Source organism: Triturus cristatus, chromosome 8 (assembly GCF_964204655.1).
Source record: "Triturus cristatus chromosome 8, aTriCri1.1, whole genome shotgun sequence".
Lineage (NCBI taxonomy): Eukaryota > Metazoa > Chordata > Amphibia > Caudata > Salamandridae > Triturus > Triturus cristatus.
The window spans coordinates 850,315,339-850,335,813 of NC_140591.1; the positions used below are offsets into that span (position 1 = coordinate 850,315,339).

The following is a 20,475-nucleotide window of genomic DNA, read 5'->3' on the forward strand; positions in this document are numbered from 1 at the left end:
CATATTGGTAAACACATGACTAAAACGTGGTATGATAACACAAGGTCGCCTTAGTGAGCAAGTTCTTCTCAATGATGTCTTGGTGCTGATCAAGAATCATGTGAATCAAACGGAGAACAGTTGCCTCACAGCTTCAATTTGGAAAGAGTTCTTTCTTAAATAATACTAGTGATGTGGAATGGGATAGAGCGTCTCGGGATCTAATGCCAAGAAACAACGATCTTTAGAATGTCAGGTCATGGCGTTAGAATATTGGCTCACAATCATGTGTAATTAATTGACCTATTCAAAGTTATAGACTGAGCATGGCTGTAGCTCTTTAACTGTGCTATCAATTTCAACATGACCTACTGTCACCAACAAGGACTGGCAGAGAGGGTCATCACAGAGCAAGCCCTGGACAGCATCAACCCCGAAATGGCAACCACGTGAGAGTGAACGTCGACCATGGAAGGCAAAGTACAGACATTAGAAATTCAAGAGGAAGATGATGAAAACAGGGCCAGAAGAAATAATCTTCAGATTATTGGACTGCCGGAGCGCATAGAGGACACGGGGGCCAACATGACCAGACTCTTAGAGCAATGGCTCCGCAACGAGGTGCTCTGGAAGGTCCCTTCACATTTTATGTACTCGAACTTGCGCACCGTGTGCCAGCGAGACCTCCATTACCAGTAGTAGGTCCCAGGCCCCAGGCCAGTGGTGGTCGAATTGTTACACTTTAAAGATCGAGATCAATCCTAAACCAGGCCTGCCTCAAAGGGGATATAATGGTGAAAAATCAGATTGATATTTAACGACTTCATCAGGGAAGTCCAAAAACAAAAGGCCTTGAATATAGAAGCTAAAAAGCAACTCAGGATGCTTGGGACAGCATACGCTATGTTGTTCCCTGCTAGACTGAGTAACTTGTGGGGATTAAGTACACTTTTTCACCTCACCTCTTCTGTTGTTGGGTGAGGTGCTCAAGCTAATCTCACAAGAAGACAACTCCCCAGTGGAAGACCCAGAGACCACCGAAGATGTGAACGAAAAATGGCGCTAGTGCAATCCCATCACGCTCCGAAGCACTAAATGAATATCAGAGAGTAATGGAATAGTGGCATCTATCAGTGGAGCAGATTCCGGCCCTCTTTCGGTACTGGGTGATTATGAAATGAGAGACTCTGACCATGCTTCAGTCTCCACCCTAAACTCAGAAGACTCTCTCCCACTGGTTACACCTGGCACCTCCGAAATTATTTGACTTTACTTTTGTTGGTGAAGTTAAGTAATGAATAACTGGCGTAATCCCAAGGGTAGAAAATGTATTTTTCACATGTATTTTTTTGTTTCCTGGATTGAAATTGGACCATGTTATCCTGACTGCCATCTGGATGGTGTGATGTGAAGATAGGAAGTGTCCAGACAGGCGTAACCCCATAATGAAGTTGTGCATAAGATGCGTGGACGTATGTTAAATACTGATTTGGTTATTGAGTCTTTTTCTTCTTATCCTGGGGTTGGGCTATTGTTATTTGTTTTAGTGGAAATGCTGGTGTCCCTTGATTGGTGACCCAAGGCGCCAATTTGACACCCTCTCATGGTGTCCCCCTGACCTATAATTTCATCAGCTGGAACATTTGCGGCCTTAATAATATGGCTAAAAGTTACAAGTTTCACTCAAGTGAAGGGGAGCCTATATCGCCTTTCTACAGGAAAACCATCTAACTGTTCCTGAGAGAGAAGCAATACGCAAGAGTTGGTGGCGACAAATATATTGAAATAATAGTGGAGCCTCGTCAGGTCCCAGCACAGGGTGCGCTGCCAAGAGAGAATTTCACAAACAAATGAATTCCAAAAATTGTCCTCATTGAATCCATTTTATTACTTCCAAATATCGATTCGTAATCAATTCAATTCATGTCCATGCACAATTCAAATATTTGAATCCATATTCAACGAATGCCTATCCAAGCCTTTCTGAACAAAGCCTGGGGATTCCCCCCTCTTTATAGGAAGGCGTTACTTTGGTTGTAGGACCCAATGCATTTCTGGCAGCATATAAATCACCAGTACATTCCGCTCATAATCGCGCTGTTCTTACAAAATGCTGTACTTTGTAATTGCGATCTAACCTTTGTTTTCATGTAAGTTATGAATTAACAGAAAAAAATATAATAATGAGGTGTAGTCATTGTGAAAAATGAATTTAAAAAAATCGTAACCGTACAACCTTATTTAAAAAAAAAAAAATGCCTTCAAACCACCCTAATCTGACAGACTAAATTTTCCTTCATGCACTCCAAACATATGCCATGACACATTCAGCCTTTGCTAGAGGGGTATTGGTGTGGATCCGTCCGGGGTACCATACCACAAAAAGGGGAAATTAAGAGACCCCAACTGGAAATATGTACAAGTATCAGGTTGTCTTGAGGGTCAAGACTTGACTATTGTGGGGATTTATGCCCCCAACTCAGATCAGAGTAGGTTCCTCACTTATTTGTCCCAAATACTGGCCCCATACATGACTCCGAATATCTTGCTGGGTGTGGATTATAATTGTGTCAGTGATCCGATTCTTTACCAATCTCATCCACCATTAGGTGATTCCCCCATTGTGCACCTAGTACGGAAGTTCCTGGATTGGCAGCAGCGATGGGGTTTAGTTGATTCCTGGAGGAGCCTACATCCTGGAGACAGGGACTATTCATTCTGTTAAGGAACGCACAAACTGCATGTACGCCTGAATGCCTTTCTTTGCTTGCTGGGGGTAAATAGGGCGCTCTGCAATGTGGAATACATCTATCGTACGGTCTCGGACCACAACCCAATATTACTTTCACTAGACTGACACAGGGAGCGCCCTCGTATCACGGACTGGCACCTGCTTGTTGAAACTCGGAGTGACCCTGTGTGTTGACACTCCATTAGGAAAGCTAATCAGAACTACTTTATAGACAATGTGGCCTCCACCTCCTCACCCCTAATTGAATGGGATGCTTTTAAATCTGTAAACAGAGGGAGATGTATTGTTGAAACAGCAGGAATGAGGCACAAACTAGTGAGGGAAGTAGAGATGCAGAATGGTGCTCTGAGAGACCAGGAAATAGCAAGACCTTGGAACCAGGGGTTGAAGCAATAGCTCGAAACAACAGCCTCTTGACGCTAGGGAGTTGATGGCGGATTTACAGAGAAGCTCCGGTGTGTCAACCACAGCAAGTACATGATTCGTGCTCAAGCTGAGAGGGACAAGATAGGGACAATGCTGGCATGACTCGCCAACTCCACATCCAATAGCTCACTAATCCTTGAGGTGGAATCTGCCATGGGGGAGCACCTGTATGGACAGACCGATATTAATAACAGATTTGAGAAATATATCACCACCTTAAATGTCCCCCCTTCCCAATTTACCTCAGCCCTTGGTTTCAACCGAATTCCTGAGATTAGTGGAATAACCATACCTACTATGGGATGAGGCAGAAGAGCTTGGAGGCACTCTTATTATACAGGAATTGCGAGCTGCCATCAAAGCAATGACCCAAGGCAAAGTTCCAGGGGTAGATGGCATGCCAGTTGAGTTCTATGCCGCATATGCAGAGGAGCTGGCACTGAAATTAGTTGACCTCTATGCTGCTGCCCAGGAGGCAGGCCATCTACCAACCACCACTAATGAAGCATTAATGGTCCCCCTATTGAAACCGGGCCACCCCTCCATGGTGTAAGAGCATACCACCCCTTATCAATGCTTAACATGGACTACAAGAATATTGGTGGAATACTGGACAACTGCCTCTTGCTACGAGTATCCAAACTGATTCATGTTGACCAGACTGGCTTCATTCCAAGGTGCAAAACAGCACTTAATATTCGATAGCTTCTTTCAATCCTAGATGCCACATTTTCCAACAATGAGGGGGCATTGATAGTGCCAATTTATGTTGAAAAAGCTTTTGATAGCCTGAGCTGGGGCTACCTATATCAAGTGATGTCTAAGATGGGTTTGGGACCTGGATAATCTGGTGGACTAAGCTCCTATACTCGGTGCCCACTGCACAAGTTCATACTGGAAGAAGTATTTTCAACTTATACATTGTAAGGAGGGAGACTAGACAGGGTTGCCGTCTCTCCCCGTTGTTGTTAGCCATCACTGTTGAGCCACTGGCTGTTAGTGGCACTTGGGTTTGTTCTATTGAGGGCTTCACACCAGATCGCCCTAAACGTGGGCGACACGCTACTGTTCCTTCATGACACAGAAGAGGACACACCAGAAGCAATATCACTCGTAGAGCAATTTGGAACATGTCAGGCCTCTGCACTACGTGGCAGAAATCTAATCTATACCCCTTTGCAGAAACATGCCCCAAACCAGAGACCTGCAAAGGTTTTCCTGGAAAGTGACTTGTCAGAAATACCTGGGTGTTAAAATCTGTCATGATCCTGAGGACCTCCTAGACAGCAACTTCGGGCGGCGGCCATAAGAGCGCTTTGCACTAAAGTGGACTTTTGGAAATCTCGCCCTCTATCCGTAGCTGGACAATTTGCGGTCACAAAAATGAGGGCACTCCCCCTAATGCAATACTTCTTTTACACTCTGCTGATCATCATCCCCCGCCAAATGTTCAGAGAAATGGACTTGCTGTTAATCAAACTTACCAGGGGAACTTGCAGGCGTAGAGTGGCAATGAACTAATTGCGCTGTCAAACGTTGGAGGGGGGACTTGTGGCACCAGACCAGGAGGCATAATATTTGGCTAGACAGCTTCAGTGATTTAACCAGTGGATAAATTTGCGGGTGCACCCAGAGGGAGATGCTCCCGGTGGGACTGCTGGCAACGCTGCCTACAGGGTACCTGAGTCTGCTTGCTTTACTCACAAGACCTTGCAATATGAGGGTTGGAGATAATACCTGGTGAGGGAGCACTATGGAGACTAACTGAATGGTTTGCATATGGAGTAAGCCAGGCTGGAGAACTCTGTAGGGATGTGGAGCTACTAAAGTTCAATGACTTTTTGGTGACCTTTGAATTCATATGGTGACAGTTTCTGGTGCACCGAGCGGTGGTGGCGACTCTGCAAAACCACAGGGGAGGGAGCAACTGAACCCCCAGTCCATCAATGTTGTAGGGTCCTCTGCATTACGAATGGAAGGATCAAGGCTGTTACTTGTCTGTATCAAGCACTGCAGGCTGACATCATTACTCCCTTATAAGAGTTGCGCTTAAAATAGAAGTCATACCTTGTCCTCCCTACCACTGAGGCAGAATGGACCATAATACTAGCTAACATATACACAGTCTCACAAAACGCCAGATTTAAGTTAATTAACTTTTACTTCATGCATAGAGCACGCCTTACCCTGATAAAATCAATGGGACCTACGGCGCGACTGAAGCATCTTGCCCTAGATGCGGAGAACATGGAGCTGAAATGCTCCACATGTTATGGTCCAGCCCTACTCTACTGGAATTCTGGGGAGGAGTGATAGAATGTGTTAATGGGACCCCACTGAGAACGATCCCCTGCACCCCTATGGCGTATTTGCTGGGGGGTTCCCATGTCCGAGCACAAATAAAATAACCACCAAGTTTGTGGACCTGGCTCGGATTCTCGAAAAACGAGAAATTACTTTGCACTAGAAGGCCGCCAGGGGCTGTCAGCTGGGTAAATGGAGGGAGGTTCTCATCCTCTGAGGGGGTACGGAAGTCCAGTGCTGTTTCAAGAAGTGAAGAGGGGTCGTGGTTCCATTGATAAGGCCCGGGCTTGGTACCAACTGGTGGATTGTCTGAAAGAACCAGAAGGGGACACCCCTGACAGCTCCCTAGTATCTGTACATGGCTGTGAAGATCATTAGGGTCTTGAAATTTGCCACTGATGGGCATTGTGGGTCGCACAGGTCTGTAGGATGAGGTACACTATAGCTCTCCGCTGGGTGGATATATTATAACTTGCAAAAGAAATTGGACAGAGGGATGGGTTGGGGGAGGAGGGGTAGGGAGGTTACGTAACTGTAGATGTGACAGGCAGATTTCTTATTGGCGATATGTACTATAAAGTGATATGTGGATCTCTAATAATTGCAATGGAACAGAAAACTAATGTAGGACATCTGTAGATTTTTACGTAACTTGGTCTTTAGGCCAGTAACTATGTTGTTTGTAGGGATGGAAAATAAAATTCTGTCTAAAAAAAGCCATGACATACTGATGGAGAATTCCTGCTTTTTTTTTTTATTTTAAAGGTCAGATAAATGGCAAGTCTCCGCAAGGTACTACATTATAAGCATATTGTGTGCATTTGTTCTTTTAGCTTCAGTTATTTGGCCTTGGTAATTCACACAGAGACACTCATGACCACCTGAAGCAAAGCTAGCAGTTTTGTTCTATAAACAAATTAAATACTTCAGGCATCTGCTAATGAGAACACCTCCTCGCTCAGAGTTGTGTTGCCAATATAGCCCAGGTTCGCATCAACCAAAAGTCCCTCAAAACTGTCTGCGATTATATGACAGCAACTCCGAACTCTGCTCTTACTAAAACTAAAGACTAGCAAAGAGCTTTACGGGTGATCACACCAATTGATCTGAATTCAGCTGTTGGCATTAGAGATCAAAAATATAGTTGAAAAAATTACTTGACTGTACAGTTCATGTTTCTGATAATATACAGATTATGGAGTCTTCTGAGGTTTGGCTTTCATTAGTGACAGACTGAACCACAGCTTTGTTCTTAATACCCACAATCAATCAGATATCTGCTCCTTATGATTCCGGGACTTCATAAGAGCTATGCACTTGATAACAATGACCTATTCAGAGCTCCTTGCATAATAATAATTTGCACAACTAATTTATCTCTTGATAGCCAGTGGCTATGAGCTCTTTTTAACTAAGAAACTACACATCATAATATTACAGAGACTTTCAGAACGCTTCAATGGATGTTACATAATCGCCCAAAGCTCTGATCCCTACAGTATCAAGACCACCTCAGATAACGCCCTTTGATAAATGGATATCCCAATGGTACAATAACCATTGTCCAGTAACTGGATATACATTCAGTCCTCCCATACATGGAACCATTTGAATGATTTTCCACGATAACAGTTTTCTAAAGCAATATGGAATCAACACAACTCCAATATCACTGCTGTTTATTTTAGATAATGAGGGTCGGGGTAGCAATCCTAGGTGTCTACATCCCCTGGGCAGGGCTATAGGAGATACGCTGTTAGACCTGGCATCTTTTGGCGTGTTTCCCCAGTCTTTTTGCTTTCTGACCGCCTGTTTTTAAGGTATGCTGGACTTCATTTTTGCTGGGTTTGTGTTTCTGCGCACTTTTTCACTGCTATTCAGTGCTAAATTGCAAGTGCTCCTACTTTACATTGTATAAGGATTGTTTTTTCATGATTGGCATATCGGGTTTACTAGAAAGTCCCTAGTACAGTGCACTGTGTGTGCCCAGGGCCTGTAAATTAAATGCTACTAGTGGGACTGTAGCACTGGTTGTGCCACCCATGGAAGTAGACTTTCAAAGGTGTCTCAGACCTGCCACTGCAGTGTTAGCGTGCAGTTTCACATGCCATATTGATCTGGCAAGTGCACCCACTTCCCATGCCCTAACCTTCCCTCTTGCTACATGTAAGGCACCCCTAAAGTAGGCCCAAGGTACCCCTCATGGGCAGGGTGCAGTGTATGTGAAAGGGAGGACATGTAGTAGTGTGTTTTACATGTGCTGATAGTGAAATACAGCCAATCCGTTTTCACTATTGAAAGTCTGTCTTTCCCATAGCTGATCACTGGAGCTGCCTTGTAAACTTTTACAAGTGTAACTTTCAAGTGGGAACAAATAGAAAAATGGAGTTTAGGGTTCCCTGAGCTCAAATTTGATAACACATCTTATAGTAAAGGTGGTTTTTAAATTAATGTGGTTGAAAATGCCACTTTTAGAGAATGGGCATTTTCTTGTTTAAACATCCCGTGTACATCTGCCTCTTTGTGTATTCACCGCTTTGGAGTGAAAGGAGCTGGGGATGTCACAAGTGGGGTTGAGGTGTGTCCTGCCTTTTCAGGGGGGCTCATAGCCGGGTTGAATAGACCTCTCTGCATTAAAACGGTTGGAGGATTTTTCACCAACACCTGAATAGGCTGTGTCTCTGCACAATGCTGTCTCTGAATCATGTAGTAAGGATGGACTAGAGAGGATAGAACTGGATTCTACTGTGAAAGAGGGACTTGCCGCCTAAAACTTCAAAAAGAAAAGTAGTCAAAATATTGGGGCCCTGACACCAGAACTTTAGGACACTTTTGGACTAAGGACCCTGCCAAGAAGAAGAGCTGGAAGAGCTGTCAGGAGGAGTACTGCCCCTCTGGCGTTTGTCGCCTTGATGGGTTGGCCTGCAGTTGCTGCTTCTGTCTTGGGCAGCGAAAGAAAGGACTGGAATGAACTTTCGTGAATCCTGCTGTTAAAGTTTCTCCAGCGGCTTGAAGTAGAGCTTACCTCCTGTTGGAAGTCTCAGGCACACCAAAGACTTCACCATTCTCTGGGTACCTTCATCTGGAACTGCATGTTTCATCTGCCACAGGGAAAAAAGCAACCCGATGTAGTCAACGACACCTCTGCCAGCACCTGACCTGTTGGCACCAAAGAGAGCACCACCCCGCTTCTCACCAAAACCCTGGTCTCAGCAACAAGGCCACCTGACACCGCCACTGAGCCGCTGCTTGCACCGAGACCTGAAGGCACCACACCTCGCACCGCTTTGCTTCACATCACATCACCGCACTGGTACCCGCAGCGACTCCGCTCCACCCCGACATTGACGTCACTGCCTGCAACGTGGCCTGGGGGCACTGCTCATAAATTACTCACGGACCACCCCGTCCCATACAACAGCCTTGGCCTACTGACGCCAGTGCCATCGACTCCAGATCGTCTACCAATGACATTGCTTCAGCAATGATGACGGCGCTGCTTGCACCGTGATCTGCCAGCACCGCAACAAGCACTGTTCCACGAAGCACCACAGCACTGGTCTCACTGACGACACCACTCGACGCCGCCACCAAGCCGATGCCTGCATTGTGACCCGATGGCCCCACACACTGCCCCGCAGCCCTGACACCTGCCGGCACTCCGGACTTCAACCTCACAGAGTTCCACCGGTAACACGTGTGACTTCAAGGGCCTGATGACTCCTGCACAGAACTCTGGGACCAACACCTGCCAACGCCGGCTCTTCGTAGCTCATTGCAAGGTCCACAAAGCCCTGCATTTTTAAGATAATATTTGCGGGACTTCCCGACACCGTAGCTGACCCGCGATGCCACATTCGGCCTGAACTGTTTGATTTGTTAGTTTACACCGCTGTGATAGCCCCGGATGGAGTTATTCTTACCACATTCGTATTTGGAGAACTGCACGTTTTATTTTTATTGTTTTAGTCTTGTTTTACACAAATAAATATTGGCTATTTGTCTAATACTGGTGTTGTGTACTTTTGTAGTGTTTTCACAGTATTATTGTGGGTTATGTGCAAATGCTTTACACATTGCCTCTGGGATAAGTCTGACTACTTGTACCAAGCTGCCAAGGGGGTGAGCAGGGGTTATTTTGGGAGTGTAATCCTCCTTACCCTGACTAAGAAAGAAGGGTCCCTACTTGAACAATGTGCTTCCTCTGCCAACTAGAGTACCCCATTTCTAACATACGCCAAGAGACTAAACCTATGGGTGAGCCAGTGAATAAGGGTATAGGCTTAATTAGAGGCAATGTGTATGTTATCGTCCAAATAACAGTGGAGTTATTTTGTTAAATTGAAGCAAAGCATTAATAGCTTTCTTAATCTGGCTGGCAATTTATTCTTGTAATCCTTAATGTTGGTCAGCCATTTTTGACAGCTACAAAAAGTTAGTTAAACAGAGCCAGCCAATGCGTGTTTTGCCACCAGCGGTGCACAAGCCTGGGGATTTTTACAGGGCAAATTTACCCATGGATTCAGAAGTATATTCCAGGGTCCTGTAAGTGGTATTACAGAATTAATCAGAAAACCGAGAGATAGTTTGAGTGTCAGAGGCAAGAAGGTCTTTGTGAGCCAAAGTCTAATACTGGTAAAATCAGTGTAGGTTGGATGAGGAACAAAGCTCAGAATTGTCAATGAAGTTGTCTAGATTTAGATTCGACAATTTTGAGTTCTGCTCCATGTACTACCTAGACCGGACGTACTAGAGTGCTCCCTGTACTACCTAGACCAGACGTACTAGCGTTACCCTACCCACGTTTGGTATTTACAAGATGGCTTAAGTCTTCGCCCACCCTTAACCTGGAGGGTGAGGGGTGGGAGAGAGACTATATATATATCCATGTGGACATTATTTATGACTCTGTCTCCCATAATGCAACGCCATACATACAGTGTGCCGATTTCGGCAGGCGATAGAAGCACTACTTAAGAGGCGGAGTCATTTAAGCGCTTGAAGGCTGCATCTCCTTGGAAGAAGAGGCAACTCGAAACGCGTCGGACTGCGGCCTGATGCCTTAACATTTTTCTGGTGATATCGACTGTTCGTACCTGTTAATAAAGCTTTGGGGAAAGCTTCTCGTTGCTGAGTGCGGTTTATCTTGTGGACATTCCCCGCCGAGCTGATGTATTTAGCGGCCGTCCTGCCGCTGAACCTGCACCACCCCTTGTTGGGGGGCCACGGGCCTTTTTGAATAGAGGGCTCAGCTTGTGGAACAACGAGAAAAGGATTAAGAACAGTCGAGCTCGCTGGGGCTCATGTGGAGCTTTCTATTGGCAAGTAATTACAAGCGCTTCCATCTGTGGACATTATTTATGACTCTGTCTCCCATAATGCAACGCCATACATACAGTGTGCCGATTTCGGCAGGCGATAGAAGCACTACTTAAGAGGCGGAGTCATTTAAGCGCTTGAAGGCTGCATCTCCTTGGAAGAAGAGGCAACTCGAAACGCGTCGGACTGCGGCCTGATGCCTTAACATTTTTCTGGTGATATCGACTGTTCGTACCTGTTAATAAAGCTTTGGGGAAAGCTTCTCGTTGCTGAGTGCGGTTTATCTTGTGGACATTCCCCGCCGAGCTGATATATATATATATATATATATATATATCCATCATAAAGTTGCCACGAAACGGGAGAGCCCACACAGGAAGAATATGCTCAATGTTTTAATGGAAGCTTGCTGCAGGGAAAAAGGAGGGGTACAGCTTAGTCTAAATGTCCAGCCTGACGCGTTTCGTGCCGTAGCACTTCCTCAAAAGGCATGACAACTGCCAGCGTGCACAACCAGTTTGCGAGGCACTCCTAATAAACCTTCTGACACCTGCTCAAGTGGGCGTTGCTGCTCGCACAGCCTTCTGGTATCGGTAGTGCCCCAGTCTTACTTCCGTGAGTTGTTGTGCATCGCGGCAGAAATAAAACGAATAGAAGTCCAAGTGGGTAGCTGTTATCACCTTCTTTCACCCAGCAGACACGTACCCGCTTCCATCAGCAACTCCTGTCCCGATTGTAGATCCCGCCGATGGCGTTACCTCGGGTCCGCTCCACCAGCAGGGCTCCTCCCACGGCCCTGGCTGACCGTTATATATCCACTTGGACTTCTATTCGTTTTATTTCTGCCGCGATGCACAACAACTCACGGAAGTAAGACTGGGGCACTACCGATACCAGAAGGCTGTGCGAGCAGCAACCACCACTCATAATAAACCCCGCCCTTCCAAACAGTTAACCGCATGTTGTTCCTTCTTCACAAAACAATGCTGGTTATCATGGTGGTCACCAATCAACTGGAGTACTGCTAAACCATCGACAAAAAACAAACATAGATCTCACAGAACTCCAAAGGTGCCAGGAAGGGGGAGTGGAGGTGGTGGTGTGTGTCTGTGCGTGTGTGTAGTCCATTCTCAAACTGCCATACTGTCTTCTCGTCAAAGATCACAGTTCAAAATACAGTCTCTGGTCCACAAAGCATTCAAAATCCATGCACTAGGGTCCCTCTCCAGGGCCCAGCAGTTATATTAGCTTTCAAGGAGCATGAGATCAGTCAATTACAACATTTTTGCCACTCAGCTATACAGAGATATTCACTGTGGAACAACCTGCCTTCTCCCAAGAAAATATACAAATATTGATTGAACTCCAGAAAAGCATGTAGGCCCGCCTACTTTACTCAGCCAATGGAACCGTGGATCATACCCTAGATTATTCTAGCTGGCAATCTGTAATTACAACCTAGTCTCCTCTCTTTTGAGAAGCTTCTTTTTCCCAGCCACCTACCTACTCTGACTTTGTTGTTAAAGCTTCATTGTTTTCACCATTTGTAAGAGAAAATGTCTGCTACTAAATGTATTTGTTCTATGTTCTCCATAATATAGGATAATATATTACTAGAAAGCAGTTAAATAAGTAGACATTGCTCTAGACTCCTCAATGCATTAACACAGACACATACACTTTAATATGCAAAGAACCCATCTGACCTTACTCCTTAGCCAACAAACTGTTCATACCCATTTTGGTCCGAGTTAATGCTTTTCCATCAGCGGCTTCAAGGAGTATTGCGATCATCCTAGAGTACAACTGCTTTTATGACACTACTAAAGAAATTATGCGTGAAACAAGCATGATGACTGCCCCTCCCAAAGCATTCCAAGACAGTCTCAGCAGGATGTTTTAAAAATACCATTAGCGAGTAAATAAAGAATAAATCCCATGTAAATTGGGATATTTTGCAAGTAGCAGAATCCTTTGCATAAGTCACAGGGAGAAAGGAAAAGCTAAAAATCGTTATTGGGGTCATGGGTCTAATTTGTTTCCCAAATTTGTAAGCCATAAATGTTTACACTTCGTATACTTTACCGTCTTTTGTTTTGAGCGATTTCCCACGGCTTTTCATCTGTTGAATGGCTTCCTCTGAAAGATATCCATGAACTACAGAGACATTGACGCCAGCCTTTTCAAAAACATTTCCATCCTGAAGCACACAGCTGATGCCTCCACCACCTAGAAAGATCAATTGCAAACAAAAACAGTTATAGCAATATTTATTGGGTGATAATGCCGCCCAATGTGAATTCATAGGGAGATACCAGTGTTTGAGCGATACATTTGAGAGGGGAATTACACCTATGGGATGGAAATATTTAAACAAACAATGGAGTTAATAACAATGAAATCTAAAAAGGAGGTTGTGTTTAGTCACATAAATAGGGCTCGATTGCAGGTGAATATATTTGCAGGACTGGTGAAATCTTATCACCAGTTGCCCAGGACATGTAGTTTAGTTCCACAATAATAAGTCATGTTTATTTTGTGCTGTGGACAAGCAGACTCAACCACCTGCAGCACAAACCTTTGGTTGACAGTTAACTATGTTAGAGGTCGTAAAACAGAAGATTGCCAGCTACGGCAAAAATTGTATCACAATAGATTACGTGTTTTGGTGGTTTTATTGCACAAATTCCAGTGGTGTAAAATGCCATATTTCACAGGGAACTGTGAAATACGGTAACTATTTCATGGGTGCCTCTGAAATACAGATTTCATAATCATGACAGCCCTCAAGCCGTTCTACAGAACTTTAACACTGTCAGGGTTACTCCGATTATGCAACATGGAGGACCAAATTATGGAGCAAAAAAATGGAAATGATACTGCACATTTTGTCAATATCATTTTTATCCACAGAAGATAGAAAAACATTTTTGGGTGAAATCTGCATATCATGTGGCAAATGTAGTAACTTCTTTGGTGTAAATAATGCAGCTACAGATTCACCTAAATCCATTGTCCCTCACTTTTGCCCATTGCTTTAACAATTTATTCAAGAAAGATAAAAAAAGCCTAAACATTTAGATCCCAATCAGAGGCAATTTTTATCTGCACCTTGAAAAAAATTAGCTTCTTCAAGCTCTCTGCCCCAAAATAAACTAGGGGAACATGTTCTGCACTGTAAAATCAGAGCGAATGGCACCATGCAGCGCTCCAGAGGGTGCTGCTTCTTTCTGCCGCTCGTGCTCATTTTCTACTCAAGCGGCAGCTTTCTCAACGCAAACGGTCGCCAACTGCCGCGACCGCCTGCATTGGGAAATCTCGCCGAGAGGCGTTCTAGCGCACGACGAATCGCACTAGGGGATGGAACTTCTCGCTTGCGCTCACCAACTTAATATTGGCAAGCCAAGCGCGAGAAAAAAATCTGCTGCATGGCGGTTGGCATTTTTTTTGCCAGAACTCGACATTCCAAGTGGAACACAGAGTAGACAGAACTCCGTGAACTCTGCCAATAAAGAGGAATTTTCCAGCAACCACTAATAATATGGTCAAGTAAAGAAGGTCAGACTTTGAGCGGTAGAATTAATCTTCAGCTGGGAACAGGGGCACTGGATATCAAGTATATTCTGGTTATATTTAAAGTAAATTTCGGGAAATAAAAGCAATTTATTGGAAACTTAAACAAGTAAAAAAGCAATGGTACAAATAGAAAAATGATATATTCCGAACTATGCTATTACCAGATTTCCGGTATAAGGAAAAAAACTTGAATATTTTAGACCCCTACCATGATAAGATATCTGGCCTAAAGTGATCCCATTCCTAAACCAGAGCCTCTGCATTTACTGAGCCTGTAAAATTTCTGAGATCCTACACATCTAAAGCACTGGTATATTGAGATTACAGTTTAAATCAGAAAAAAGTCAGAATCAAAGCCTTGCTAGAATCCAAATCCTGACTTAATATGAGCCTTGGTGTGATCAGAGAAGCTATTATCATACCCATCAGTTAACGAGAAAGCTGCTATGATCCGTCACCTCACTGCATGGCTCTAAATGGAACAAGTGGATTTGACTGAATTTCTTAAACATCTCGTCCTATTCATAATTCGATATATATACCCCTGTATTAGTTGTATAAAAATCCAGCAAAGGTTTCTATTATATGGTACGCATGCAAGCGAAGATTTTTTTAAACTGCATGCCGCCATCAAAACGTATTTTTGTTTAAGTTGTGTTGAAACGTGCAATTAGCTAATTAATTTAATGTTTAGAAACCAGTAGTGCCAGTGGTTTACTTGTTCCAGCTCCAGTTGTCTTCAACTTAAGTATTTATGATGTAGGTAATCATTACAGATTACTTTTGCGAATGAGCCCAAAACAACTAAGTGCCAACTTCAAACTGATGGTACTGTTATTGGCTAGGACTGAGATAGTCCTTCAACATAATGTATGGAGGAAAACATGTTCTAAGCTGCAGTTAGGGTACACAGGCTAAACCAATATATGAATAACCGATTCTTAACCCCTTGAGTGCCCCGCCCTTTCCCCCTCCTGTGCCGGGCATTGTATTAGCGGGCGGGGTCCATGACGAGACTATCTCGTCATGGGCATAGAAGAGGTTAAGCTCCTTATTGCGCATCCAAACGTTGCCTACTCCGAAAAAAGGGATTTCTTCTTCCACTAATACTTGCAGTGAGGAGTCAATTCAGAAGATGAATGGTTGAACAGCTGTGCAAATGATGCTGGATTTCTAGCAATTGAACCTGCAATGGCCCTGTGAATAAGCCATGCTTGCTATCAAATAAAGGTCTGTTTAGGAGATATAAACTGGTTTGGCCACCAATTGTTGAAACCAACTCTATATTGTGCCATTACCTAACACTAGTCTCACAGGTTGAATTAAAGCTTTTTGATATAGTCTGGATTTTGAAATGTGTGAAACCGCTGAGCTTTGACTGGTATTTGGTATGTACTTGTGCATCATTACTTTGCGCATCATGAAGATAGTTTGATTTTCAAAGCATATATCTATATGTACTGTACCTGAAATTTAAATTGTTTTAAATGAGTTACTGGATTCAAAATATTTCTTCTTTCAATAAGTGGAAATATTTGACCTGATTTATGCATATTGTTTAAAAAAAGAATGTGAACTGGCTACAATGTTTTTTTCATTATTTGTATTGGTTGAGGAGTCAAATCTCCGAGTATACTAACAATGAGGGCTGTAATCAGAACCATATTTATTTTAATGTGATGTCATTCCACAGCAATATCTGCTGAATGATATTTGGCTTGGTTTTTTCCTTTGAAAACTATGCTTCAATCACAAATTTTGCTTCAAATGGCACCAAAGTCATGTAGTTACTTAGTAGAGAACAAACAGTTCACATGTTAGCACACACCAGTTAGGCACATTTCTATTTCCTTCATAAAACATAACAGTTCACTCGGGGATTATCCGAGCGGCCAACAAATTAACAAACGGTATTAAGTAACTGAGTCACTGGGTACATTTTAACCAGAAACATACATGCATGAAGAATGTGCTTTTGCCTTAGTATTAGTTCTGTGGTGCTATCTTCCGTTTAACTGTGTTTAAATAAGACTCGAAAGAGCTTCACGATAACAACTCAAAGTCCAGGACACTTAACATACACAACTCCTTTGGCACATTTTAAATGCATCCTATTACTCTCTGAAAGCCTTCATATGACTGTGGATTTACACTGTGTACATTAGCAATATCATTTTATGATTCGTGTGGTTATATCCGGCCAGATAATCTATTCCTTTTAGCAAAGCTGACATTTGTTTATTACTAATTTAATTGTATTCATGCATTCTAAATATAGTGTTAAAATCCCACATTCTGGTGAAAGAAAGTCGTTATTGTTTGGCCTCATGCTTATATCTAAAGGTAGGGACTATTTCAGGCTCTAGTCATACGGAGAAAGGTCCCTCCCACAATGCACTAACAGTGAGAGCTTTGTCGCCTGAGTCCTAGGAATGAGAAACCTTGTTAAAAAAAAGTAAAAGATTCACTCATAAAATTCACCAACATTTTACCAAAGACCAGCTCAAACTCTGATCACCCAAAACCCAGCTCCTACTCCTTGTCCCACTCAAACCTGGGACCACTTTCTCTTGCCTTTGGTGTCCTTTGTCTTTAATCTGCCCAAAGAGAAGAAGCAGCAGAGTCTCACAGGTAGACATCTGTAACATCATACAGCTTCCTATAATCACACATATTGTATGTAAAAAGGACATGAAAGTACCACAGTGGTTGCAAGACGTCAATGGTTACTGTGGTGTTTTCCAACAAAGGATCAAGTAGAGAGCTGGACACAGTGGGGCACTGTGGACGCTGGCCTAAAGAACAGCTAGGATTAGTGCAGCACATACTAGAATGTTGGGGATACTGCATACATAAGGTATAATCAAAGAGATGTAGTCCCCTGAGGGAAAGGTCAAGGGCATTTAATCTAAGTAATGTGTGTATTGTATTGTAATTGCATTTATATAGCGCTTACTACCCCAGACGAGGTGTCAAGGCGCTTTTTGGCGAGTAGCATGCTACTCCGGGACCCATAGAGAATTAGTATTGAATTAGCATAGTGAAACATGCAAGTAAATTTTAAGTGGTGGATAGGTTAGTCAGTTATTTGGATTCTGAAGGATAGCAGAGGAAAAAAAGTTTGTATTTATATAGCGCTTGCTACCCCTGATGGGGTGTTGAAGCACGCTACTACGGAAACCCATTAAGGATTAGTGCTGAATTAGTATGGTGAAATATGAAAGTAATTTGAATGGTGGATATTAGTCAGTTATTTACAGTGAGAAGGGTAGCGGATGGAAAAAAGGGAAGAAAGGTTTGCATTCATGTAGAACCTGTTACCCCTGATGGATGTTGATGCGCTTTTCTGGCGAGTAGGACGCTACTCCGGAACCCATAAAGGATGATTGTTGAAAATTAGTTTAGTGACGTATGAAGTAATTTGAGTGGTGGATATGTTATTCAGTTATTTGGACAGAGAAGGGTAGGTTGTGGGATCGAAGGGGGAAAGAGGTTTGTATTTTTTATAGCGCTGGTTACCCCTTGATGGGGTTTCAAAGCGCTTTATTGGCGAGTAGCACGCTAGTCTGGAACCCATAAGCATTACTGTTGAATTAGTATGGCGAAATATGAAAGTAATTTGAGTGGTGTGTGGAAATATGGATTTTTATGGTCAGTTATGTCCCCTATCTTGGACCCCAACGGTTTCATGTATAAATCACAAGTACATGTATGTTTCCTCCAGTCCCAGTTATGAAGACGCAAACACATGTGCGTCCACCGTCAACATGTCCTCTTTCAGATCCGCCATGAATGGGCCGGATATTCTATTCCTATGTATGAAAGGCCACCGGCTTTATATGGTTCATTTATCCCATTTTACAGTCCAGGCGAGTAGGCCCTGATTCTGCCATTAAGCCTTTTCCTGCCTTCTGCCTCTGAAAGCTCCAGTCTGAGCTCGCATCTGTATCCATGAACTTTGTCCTACTCCCTGCGCGGCTAACGGTGCCTGACTCGACCTGTCTGCTTGCCAAAAACTGTATTTCACCTTCAAGATTATCTGCTCTGCTCCGCTCCCCACCCAATGCATTCCTGTCTAGTAGTTTAAGTAAACATTCTTCCAGCTACCGAGCAAAAGGCCCGGCTTCTCTGTCTTTATGCAAGTAATTCATAGCCCTGTTACTATGGAAGATTTCTGCCCTCGCATCTAGTGTAGACACTTAGACGCTTGTACACGCACTAACAGTCAGTATAGTCAGTATAGAATAAGATTCTATCCTAAGAGACCTCTCTTTTTGGATAACACAGTTCTTTAAACATAGGATGTTAGATATGATTTGGGATTAGGTTGACATAACCCCAGACTTCTGTCTCCACATGTAGAGCTAAATGTCAAGTCCCCTTCACCCCCTAGTTGCACGTCTATCACACGTCATGCTGCTGCGCGCGCATCTCTGCCAAGTATTTCTGCTGACATTGCGAAATTCTTTCATGAAACCACCCTATTGTGACATCATACCTGATGACGTTCTTTAAGTTACGCCCAGTTACACCTATTTTAGTTACGCATGTATGTTTTTATCTTTGTTATCAACTGTTACGCCTCCTGCATCTGTTTCACTTTAATGCCTATTGTATAAAAATGATTGCTTGTCAATAAAGTATGGTCCTTCACTTCCTGAACCTTCGTGGTGATGGAATATGGAGTCCATCAATTCGAATTGATTTTGGAATAAAGCCCGTTCCGAACCTCTAATACCACGGATTCTGCCTCTTATTTTACTGAGCTATTATTATAGATTTTCCGCATCAAATTAAGTCCCGGTAATTAAATTATTTACCACATATATGGCGCCCGAATAGGGACACTTTCTCATCTCACGCGCCGGAGGTGCGTTGCAGGCCCGGTCTCCTGTCACAGCTGGACGGACAACAACGCGTACCCACAGGATTTCCTGTATCTCCCTCCTGCCGAGCGGGGGTAACTGAGGCTGCGATCAACACCCAGACGAGGCGGTGAGAAGTGCGAAGTATCCCGACCAGAGCCTAGCTGAGAGAGCAAGATCCGAGGTATACAGAGGCCCAACAGTTCCGAAGTTCCGAAGTGTCGAGTCGAGTCCAGTCCGGTCCGAGTCCAGTTCAGTTCAGTTCCGAGGCTTTCCGTTCCGAGCTACCCGGTGAGTACCATTGTCGGGGAGGCGTTCTGACGTGCACATAGGTTGTGCCGGTCAAGACGGGTTTGGGTACACAAATCCGGTCTGCACTGTTTCAGCAGTGTATCTGTACTGTTTAGCAGTATATCAAGTATGTCTAGTATCTAATCCAGAATTACCTAGTTAGTGTCGAGTATTATGTTTAGTGACTAGTCCCCTAAAGGACCATCATTGTTGTTCATTAAATGTTAAATGTTAAAATGTTTTAAATACGTTCTGCATATTGTGGTGTGAATGACTGTTCATTATTGTGTTTTGTTGTATTAAACGTGTTCAGAATTAGGTATCAGATCAGTTCTCAATATGCCGCTCTTTTCGAAATTAAGACAGATAAAAACTAGAAAAGGGGTACTCGAAGAAGCTGTTCCCATTCCTCCTAGGGACACTCCAGGGTACTTCATGTATCATAAACATGGCCTAGACGCCATATTATTTCTTGATTTATGGGTAGACTACACCAAGGAATTACCAGAAAGTCAGAGGTGGCCCGCAGCTGGGACCTGGGATGCAGATTGCATCATGAAAGTAGAGGAAGAATTATGGAAAAAGAAAGCTAGACAATCACAGAAAGATGCCATTGAATTATGGCGTAAAGAATCATATAGACGTACAGAAAAAGCGCTCAGACAGGAAGAGAAGAGTAAGGAAAATTCAAATAAAGTTCGAGAAAATCTATTAATTGAAGAAGGTACTCGAGTAAAATCAGAACAAATAGACAGACAAAGAAATGCCCTTATGAATGGTATGTATCCTCTTCTGGCCGAAGGATTACCTAAGGCTACTCCGGAGATACCAAAAGACTTGCCACCCCCATTGTTTCCGATAAAAGTACATCCCAAAGGGCATCCCAGAACCGCAGAAGATGTTTTTCTTTCCTCTTATTTAGACGACGCAGCTCCCGAGTATGCTAATACTGCGCCACACAGA

At 43.5% G+C, this 20,475-nt stretch overlaps 1 protein-coding gene across 1 annotated transcript in view; it reads right to left on the reverse strand.

Annotated features, from left to right (window-relative positions):
* CPOX (coproporphyrinogen oxidase) overlaps positions 1-20,475 on the reverse strand; it is a 75,319-nt gene that overhangs the window by 40,157 nt on the left and 14,687 nt on the right. Inside the window, exon 2 of the mRNA XM_085622347.1 lies at positions 12,866-13,009. Coding sequence (XP_085478473.1) covers positions 12,866-13,009 — 144 coding nt within the window. The remainder of the gene's footprint in view (positions 1-12,865; positions 13,010-20,475) is intronic.